The 9,441-nt window shown below is 57.2% G+C and overlaps 1 protein-coding gene across 1 annotated transcript in view; it reads right to left on the bottom strand.

Annotated features, from left to right (window-relative positions):
- Positions 1–1,775: 1,775 nt before the first annotated feature.
- The window catches only part of LOC121341211 (protein lin-7 homolog B-like), an 8,659-nt gene continuing 993 nt past the window's right edge, over positions 1,776–9,441 (bottom strand). Inside the window, exons 2-5 of the mRNA XM_041414554.1 lie at positions 7,843–8,087; positions 7,294–7,503; positions 3,456–3,616; positions 1,776–1,930 (exon numbers count right to left, since the gene is read on the bottom strand). Coding sequence (XP_041270488.1) covers positions 1,909–1,930; positions 3,456–3,616; positions 7,294–7,503; positions 7,843–8,087 — 638 coding nt within the window. The 3' untranslated portion in view covers positions 1,776–1,908. The remainder of the gene's footprint in view (positions 1,931–3,455; positions 3,617–7,293; positions 7,504–7,842; positions 8,088–9,441) is intronic.

Raw genomic sequence — 9,441 nt, 5'->3', positions numbered from 1 at the left:
TATGGGATGGGATGGGTGGGATGGGATGGGATGGGATGGGATGGGATGGGGTGGGATGGGATGGGGACGGCGGGGCCGGGCCCGGGGATGGGATCGGGATGCGGGACCTGGATGTGGAGGTGGGATGGGGTCGGGATATGGATGGCAGGTTTGGGATGGAGATTTGGGATTTGGCTGCAGGGGCCGGGATGGGGTCGGGATGGAGATGCCGGGTTTGGGATGGAGATGGCAGGTTCGGGATGCGGATTTGGGATTCGGGATACGGATGCCGGGTTTGGGAAGGGGATGCCCGGGCCGGGGATGGGATCGGGATGCGGATGCCGGAGGTTGGATGGGACCGGGATGGCGATGCCGGGTTTGGGATGCAGATTCGGGATTCGGGATTTGCCTGCAGGGGCCGGGGATAGGATTGGGATGGAGATGCCGGGTTAGGGATGGCGATGCTGGATTTGGGATGCGGATTTGGGATTCGGGATGCGGCTGCCGAGGCAGGGATGGGATGGGGATGGGGATGCCGGGGCCGGGATGGGATGGGGATGCGGATGCCGGGTTTGGGATGCGGATTTGGGATTCGGGATGCGGCTGCCGGGGCCGGGATGGGTTTGGGATGCAGATTTGGGATTCGGGATGCGGCTGCCGGGGCCGGGATGGGGTCGGGATGCGGATGCCGGGGTCGGGATGCGGGTCTGGGATTCGGGATGCGGTACCGGCGGCGGGCCGGGGGTTCCGGGGGGTTCCGGGGGGGCTCGGGCCCTGCTCCTACCTGGGCTCCGAGCGGGGAGGGGCGTGGCCTGGGCGCGAGCGGCCAATGGGAGCGCGCGGGGGGCGGGGCCGCGGCGGGGTGATGTCATCGGGCGGGGGCGGGGGCGGCCGCGCATGCGCGTTGCCATGGAGACGGCCCCGCCCCCTCCGTTGCCATGGGGATGGACCATTTCCCATCCCCCCCGTGCGTCGCCATGGCAACGGGATCGCTCCCCCCCCCTTCCCCCGTGCGAGGATGGAGCGCGTCGCCATGGAAACCGGGCCGCGTTGCCATGGAGACGGCATGGCCGCCCCTTCAGGGCGGTCACCATGGCGACCGAGCATCAGCCAGCCCCGTTGCCATGGAGACGGAACGCCCCTCCCGTGCCCTGCGCGTTGCCATGGAAACCGCCCCCGTTGCCATGGAGACGGACCCACACCCCCCCATCCAGCCCCGTTGCCATGGAGACGAGATCCCCTCCCGTCCCGTTGCCATGGAAACCGACCCATTCCCATCCCGTTGCCATGGCGACAGCGCACACACACACACACACACACACACCCGTTGCCATGGTTACCGACCCCCGTTTCCTCTTTTCCCCACCCAAAAAAGGCACCTGGGCCCCTCCCCCCAGCCCGGGGACGGTCACGTGACTCTCAGGTGACACAGGTGACACTCAGGTGACACAGGTGACAGAGGTGACCCCCCACAGGTGACACAGGTGACACAGGTGACACACAGGTGACAGGTGATACTCAGGTGACACTGAGGTGACACACAGGTGACAGAGGTGACACTCAGGTGACACACGTGACACACAGGTGACACAGGTGACCCCCCCACAGGTGACACAAGTGACACTGAGGTGACACAGGTGACACAGGTGACACAGGTAACCCCCCCATAGGTGACATTGGGGGGTCCTGGGAGGGGTCCCAGGGGGTCCCAGAAGGTTCTGGGGGTTCCCAAGGGGTCCAGGGGGGTCTTTGGGGGGGGTCCCATCCCAGGGGGGTCCCAGAGGGTCCTGGGGGCTTCCAGGTGATTTTGGGGAGTCCTGGGGGGATCCCAGGGGGTCCCGGGGGGGCCCAGGGGACTTTGGGGGCTCGCAGGGGGTCCCAGGGGGGTCCCGGGGGGTCCCAGGTGAGTTTGGGGGGTCCTGGGGGGTTCTACCCCCTCGATTCCAGCGACCTGTGGGGTGAAATTGGGGAGGGGTCAGCGGGGTCAGGGGAACTCGGGGTGAAATTTGGGGGCGGTTCAGGATTTTGGGATTTGGGATTTGGAAATTCAGGGATTTAGGATTCAGGGATTGGGGGATTTGGGGTTTGGGGACTCAGGAATTTTGGGATTTTGGGTTTGGCACAGGTGACACAGGTGACACAGGTGACACACAGGTGACAGAGGTGACAGAGGTGACACACAGGTGACACTCAGGTGACACTGAGGTGACACACAGGTGACAGAGGTGACACTCAGGTGACACACGTGACACACAGGACACACAGGTGACACAGGTGACCCCCCCACAGGTGACACAAGTGACACTGAGGTGACACAGGTGACACAGGTGACACAGGTAACCCCCCCATAGGTGACAGAGGTGACACAGGTGACAGAGGTGACACAGGTGACACTCAGGTGACACAGGTGACCCACCTGGGCCACACCTTTAAATAGCAGCCAATAAATACTGTACAGAATGTGCCAAATATACACATTCCAGCGACCTGTGGGGTGAAATTGGGGAGGGGTCAGCGGGGTCAGGGGAACTCGGGGTGAAATTTGGGGGCGGTTCAGGATTTTGGGATTTGGGATTTGGAAATTCAGGGATTTAGGATTCAGGGATTGGGGGATTTGGGGTTTGGGGACTCAGGAATTTTGGGATTTTGGGTTTGGGGACTCAGGAATTTGGGATTTTGGGTTTGGGAACTCAGGGATTTGGGGGTTTGGGGACTCGGGGTTTTGGGGTTTGAGGAGTCAGGGATTTGAGGATTTGGGGACTCAGGGATTTTGGGATTTAGGGATTTTGGGATTTAGGGACTCAGGGATTTTGGGTTTGGGGTTAGAGGACTCAGGAATTTGGAGTTTGAGGAGTCAGGGATTTGGGGATTTGGGGGTTTGGGGACTTGGGGTTTTGGGGATTTAGAGACTCAGGGATTTTGGGTTTGGGGACTCAGGGATTTGGGGACTCAGGGATTTTGGGATTTAGGGATTTTGGAGTTTGGGGACTCAGGGATTTTGGGACTCAGGGATTTTGGGACTCAGGGATTTTGGGATTTAGGGATTTTGGAGTTTGGGGTTTGGGGTTAGAGGACTCAGGAATTTGGGGTTTGAGGAGTCAGGGATTTGGAGATTTGGGGTTTGTGGACTCGGGGATTTTGGGGTTTGGGGACTCAGGAATTTGGGGTTTGGGGTTAGAGGACTCAGGAATTTGGGGTTTGAGGAGTCAGGGATTTGGAGATTTGAGGTTTGTGGACTCAGGGATTCAGGGATTTTGGGTTTGGGGACTCAGGGATTTTGGGGTTGGGGACTCAGGGATTTTGGGGATTTAGGGACTCAGGGATTTTGGGGTTGGGGACTCAGGGATTTGGGGTTTTGGGGACTCAGGGATTTGGGGGTTTGGGGACTCAGGGATTTTGGGCTTTGGGGACTCGGGGATTTGGGGGTTCGGGATTTGGGAGCACAGGGATTGGGGGTCTGGGGCCGGGGCGCTCACGAGTAGCTGTTGTGCTGCCGGCGCCGCGCCGTGCGGAGCTTCTCGAAGCGCGCCTCCATCTCCTCGAGCACGCGCGGCGTGTAACGCACCACGAGCTTCACCGAGCCCTGCGCCGCCTTCAGCAGCTCCACCGCGCGCTCGTGCTGCTCCCCCTCCACGCTCTGCGCCCCAAAACCCGCCATGGAGCCCCAAAAAACACCCCAAAACTGCCCTGGTCCCAGAAACCTAACCAGAACCCCAAAAACCCAACCAAAAACTGGCCTGAACCCAAAACCCAACCAGAACCCCAAAAACCCAACCAAAACCTGACCCAGTCCCAAAAACCCAACCAGAACCCCAAAAACCCACCAAACATCTGACCCGACCCCAAAAACCCAACCAGAGTCCCAAAAACCCAAGCAAAAACTGCCCAGAACCCCAAAAACCCAACCAAAAACGACCCCGGTCCGAAAAACCCAACCAGAACCCCAAAAACCCAACCAAAACCTGACCTGATCCCAAAAACCCAACCAGAACCCCAAAAACCCAACCAAAACCCCAAAAACCCAACCAAAAACTGCCCCAACCCCAAAAACCCAACCAGAACCCCCAAAACCCAACCAAAACCTGACCTGATCCCAAAAACCCAACCAGAACCCCAAAAACCCAACCAAAATCTGACCCGACCCCAAAAACCCAACCAAAAACCTGCCCGAACCCAAAAACCCAACCAGAGTCCCAAAAACCCAACCAAAAACTGCCCCAACCCCAAAAAACCAACCAGAACCCCCAAAACCCAACCAAAATCTGACCCGACCACAAAAACCCAACCAAAACCCCCAAAACGCAACCAAAATCGACCCCGAACGCCAAAACCCAACCAGAACCCCAAAATCCCTTCAGCAGCTCCACCGCGCGCTCGTGCTGCTCCCCCTCCACGCTCTGCGCCCCAAAACCCGCCATGGAGCCCCAAAAAACACCCCAAAACTGCCCCGGACCCAAAAACCCAAATCCCTTCAGCAGCTCCACCGCGCGCTCGTGCTGCTCCCCCTCCACGCTCTGCGCCCCAAAACCCGCCATGGAGCCCCAAAAAACACCCCAAAACTGCCCTGGTCCCAGAAACCTAACCAGAACCCCAAAAACCCAACCAAAAACGACCCCGGCCCGAAAAACCCAACCAGAACCCCAAAAACCCACCCAAAATCTGACCCGACCCCAAAAACCCAACCAGAGTCCCAAAAACCCAAGCAAAAACTGCCCAGAACCCCAAAAACCCAACCAAAAACGACCCCGGTCCGAAAAACCCAACCAGAACCCCAAAAACCCAACCAAAACCCCAAAAACCCAACCAAAAACTGCCCCAACCCCAAAAACCCAACCAGAACCCCCAAAACCCAACCAAAACCTGACCTGATCCCAAAAACCCAACCAGAACCCCAAAAACCCAACCAAAACCCCAAAAACCCAACCAAAAACTGCCCCAACCCCAAAAACCCAACCAGAACCCCCAAAACCCAACCAAAATCTGACCCGACCACAAAAACCCAACCAAAACCCCCAAAACCCAACCAAAATCGACCCCGAACGCCAAAACCCAACCAGAACCCCAAAATCCCTTCAGCAGCTCCACCGCGCGCTCGTGCTGCTCCCCCTCCACGCTCTGCGCCCCAAAACCCGCCATGGAGCCCCAAAAAACACCCCAAAACTGCCCAGAACCCAAAAACCCAACCAGAACCCCAAAAACCCAAGCCAATTCTTCCTCCTCCTCTTCCTCTTCTTCCCCCTCTTTTTAGGGAGCTAAAAAAAATCTGCAGCATCCATCAGCAACCAAAATCTGACCCGAACCCAAAAACCCAACCAGAGTCCCAAAAACCCAACCAAAAATGCCCCCGGTCTGAAAAACCCAACCAGAGTCCCAAAAACCCAACCAAAACCCCAAAAACCCAACCAAAAACTGCCCCAACCCCAAAAACCCAACGAGAACCCCAAAAACCCAACCAAAATCTGACCCGAACCCCAAAACCCAACCAGAACCCCAAAAACCCAACCAAAATCTGACCTGATCCCAAAAACCCAACCAGAACCCCGAAAACCCAACCAAAATCTGACCCGAACCCCAAAACCCAACCAGAACCCCCAAAACCCACCCAAAAACTGCCCCGATCCCCCAACCAGAACCCCAAAAACCCACCCAAAATCTGACCCGACCCCAAAAACCCAACCAGAGTCCCAAAAACCCAAGCAAAAACTGCCCAGAACCCCAAAAACCCAACCAAAAACTGCCCCAACCCCAAAAACCCAACCAGAACCCCCAAAACCCAACCAAAACCTGACCTGATCCCAAAAACCCAACCAGAACCCCAAAAACCCAACCAAAATCTGACCCGACCCCAAAAACCCAACCAAAAACCTGCCCGAACCCAAAAACCCAACCAGAGTCCCAAAAACCCAACCAAAAACTGCCCCAACCCCAAAAAACCAACCAGAACCCCCAAAACCCAACCAAAATCTGACCCGACCACAAAAACCCAACCAAAACCCCCAAAACCCAACCAAAATCGACCCCGAACGCCAAAACCCAACCAGAACCCCCAAAACCCAACCAAAATCTGACCCGAACCCAAAAACCCAACCAGAGTCCCAAAACCCCAACCAAAAATGACCCCGGTCTGAAAAACCCAACCAGAGTCCCAAAACCCCAACCAAAAATGACCCCGGTCTGAAAAACCCAACCAGAGTCCCAAAACCCCAACCAAAAATGACCCCGGTCTGAAAAACCCAACCAGAGTCCCAAAACCCCAACCAAAAATGACCCCGGTCTGAAAAACCCAACCAGAGTCCCAAAACCCCAACCAAAAATGACCCCGGTCTGAAAAACCCAACCAGAGTCCCAAAACCCCAACCAAAAATGACCCCGGTCTGAAAAACCCAACCAGAGTCCCAAAAACCCAACCAAAAATGACCCCGGTCTGAAAAACCCAACCAGAGTCCCAAAAACCCAACCAAAACCCCAAAAACCCAACCAGAACCCCCAAAACCCACCCAAAAACTGCCCCGATCCCAAAAACCTGTCGGAAACCCCAAAACCCACCCAAACCCGCCCCAACCCTAAAATCACCCCTAAAACCCCCAATTTACCCACCCCAAATCCCAATTTAAGTACCCCAAACCCAAATTTACCCGCTCCAAACCCCCCAAACCCCAACTGAACTGCTCCAAACCCCCCAAAATCCCAGTTAAACCACCCAAAAACCCCAAAATCCCGGGAATTGCCCCAATCCTCACCACGCCATTGACGCTGAGCAGCTGGTCCCCCCAAATTCCACCCAAACCCCCCAAAACCACCCCAAAACCCCAAAATACCTACTCCAAACCCCAATTCATGCACCCAAAACCCCAATTTAACTGCCCAAAAACCCCAAAATCCCGGGAATTGCCCCCATCCTCACCACGCCGTTGACGCTGAGCAGCTGGTCCCCCCGCTTGAGCCCCCCGTGGCGGTCGGCCACCCCGAATCCCACCCAAACCCCCCAAAACCACCCCAAAACCCCAACTTAACCACTCCAAACCCCAATTTACCCACTCCAAACCCCCCAAAATCCCAATTTATCCACCCAAAAACCCCAAAATCCCGGGAATTGCCCCCATCCTCACCACCCCGTTGACGCTGAGCAGCTGGTCCCCCCGCTTGAGCCCCCCGTGGCGGTCGGCCACCCCGAATCCCACCCAAACCCCCCAAAACCACCCCAAAACCCCCACTTAACCACTCCAAACCCCAATTTACCCACTCCAAACCCCCCAAAATCCCAATTTATCCACCCAAAAACCCCAAAAGCCCGGGAATTGCCCCCATCCTCACCACCCCGTTGACGCTGAGCAGCTGGTCCCCCCGCTTGAGCCCCCCGTGGCGGTCGGCCACGCCGCCCGGGATGACGCGCGAGATGTAGATGGGCGAGTTCTGCTCCTTGCCCCCCATGATGTTGAAGCCCAAACCCTCCTCGGTCTTGGGCAGCTCCACCACCCGCGGGTGGGCGTGGCCCTCGCTGGCCGCGAAGGCCGCCACCGTGACTGGGGACGTTGGGGACGTTGGGGACATTGGGGATATTGGGGATATTTGGGACATTGGGGGGATTGGGGACACTGGGGACATCGGGGATGTGGGGGCATTGGAGACGTTGGGGACACTGGGGATATTTGGGACATTGGGGACATTGAGGGCATATGAGGACATTGAGGTGTTTTGGGGTCTGGGGTGACTTTTGGAGTCCTGGGAGTGTTTTTAGGTTTCCCAGGGGTGTTTTTGGGGTCCCTGGTGATGTTTTTGGGGTCCCAGGGTGTTTTTGGGGTCCCAGGGGGGTTTTTGGGGTCCCAGGGGGGTTTTTGGGGTCCCGTGCTGTTTTTGGGGTACCTTGGCCGTGGCGTGGGCGCGGATTTCGGGGCTCCCTGCGATGTCCAAGGTGTCGTAGAGCTGCTCGTAGACCTGGGGGGACCCCGGGGTTGGGGGGACCCCAAAACCCCCGGGCAGCCCCCCCGGACCCCCCAATGGGCAGCTGCAGAGATTTGGGGGGGCTCCGGGAGGAAACTGGGGGGACCCGGAGGATTTTGGGGTTCCCACGGTGATTTCTGGAGTTCCCAGGTCGGTTTTGGGGTTTCCTGGGTGATTTTGGGGGTTCCCAGGATGCTTTTTGGGGTTCCCAGGGTGATTTTTGGAGTTCCCAGGGTGATTTTTGGGGTTCCTGGGGTGGTTTTGGGTTTCCCAGGGTGATTTTTGGGGTTCCCAGGTCGGTTTTGGGGTTCCTGGAGTGGTTTTGGGGTGATTTTGGGGTTTTTGGGTTGGTTTTGGGGAGGATTTGATGGTTTTGGGGTGATTTGGGGGGCTTTGGGGTGGATTTGGGGGTTTGGGGGGGATTTGGGGTGGTTTTGGGGTGAATTTGGGGGTTTCTGGGTGGGTTTTGAGGCAGATTTGGGGTGGATTTGGGGTTTTAGGTTGGTTTTGGGGTTCCTGGAGTGGTTTTGGGGTGATTTTGGGGTTTTTGGGTTGGTTTTGGGGTGGATTTGATGGTTTTGGGGTGATTTGGGGGGTTTTGGGATGGATTTGGGGGTTTTAGGTTGGTTTTGGGGTGGATTTGGGATCTCTGGGGTGAATTAGGGGTGGATTTGGGGTTTTGGGGTGGTTTTGGAGTGGATTTGGGGGTTTTAGGTTGGTTTTGGGGCAGTTTTGGGGTGGATTTGGGGGTTCTGGGGCTGTTTTCGGGTGGATTTGGGGTGGTTTTGGGGCGGATTTGGGGTTTCTGGGGTGGATTTGGGGTTTCTGGCTGGGTTTTGGGGCATATTTGGGGTTTCTGGGCGGTTTTGGGGTGGTTTTGGGGTGGATTTGGGGGTTTCTGGCTGGGTTTTGGGGCGGATCTGGGGGTTCTGGGGCAGTTTGGGGCAGTTTTGGGGTGGATTTGGGGCGGATTTGGGGCGGATTTGGGGCGGATTTGGGGCGGATTTGGGGCGGATTTGGGGCGGATTTGGGGCGGATTTGGGGCGGATTTGGGGCGGATTTGGGGCGGATTTGGGGCGGATTTGGGGCGGATTTGGGGCGGATTTGGGGCGGATTTGGGGCGGATTTGGGGCGGATTTGGGGCGGATTTGGGGCGGATTTGGGGCGGATTTGGGGCGGATTTGGGGCGGATTTGGGGCGGATTTGGGGCGGATTTGGGGCGGATTTGGGGCGGATTTGGGGCGGATTTGGGGCGGATTTGGGGCGGATTTGGGGCGGATTTGGGGCGGATTTGGGGCGGATTTGGGGCGGATTTGGGGCGGATTTGGGGCGGATTTGGGGCGGATTTGGGGCGGATTTGGGGCGGATTTGGGGCGGATTTGGGGCGGATTTGGGGTTTATGTCTTGGAATTCCCGTGATTTTGCCCAAACCCCCGGGATTTTGGGGTTATTTTCGGGTATTTTCGGGGATTTTTTGGGGGTTTTTTCTATTTTTGGAAGTGGTGCAGCGGGGAGTGCTTC

The sequence above is a fragment of the Onychostruthus taczanowskii genome, unplaced genomic scaffold (assembly GCF_017590055.1).
Source record: "Onychostruthus taczanowskii isolate IOZ18803 unplaced genomic scaffold, ASM1759005v1 scaffold457, whole genome shotgun sequence".
NCBI classification, from domain to species: domain Eukaryota; kingdom Metazoa; phylum Chordata; class Aves; order Passeriformes; family Passeridae; genus Onychostruthus; species Onychostruthus taczanowskii.
The sequence above is the reverse complement of the archived record's forward strand: the minus strand, read 5'-3'. Positions and strand labels throughout refer to the sequence as shown.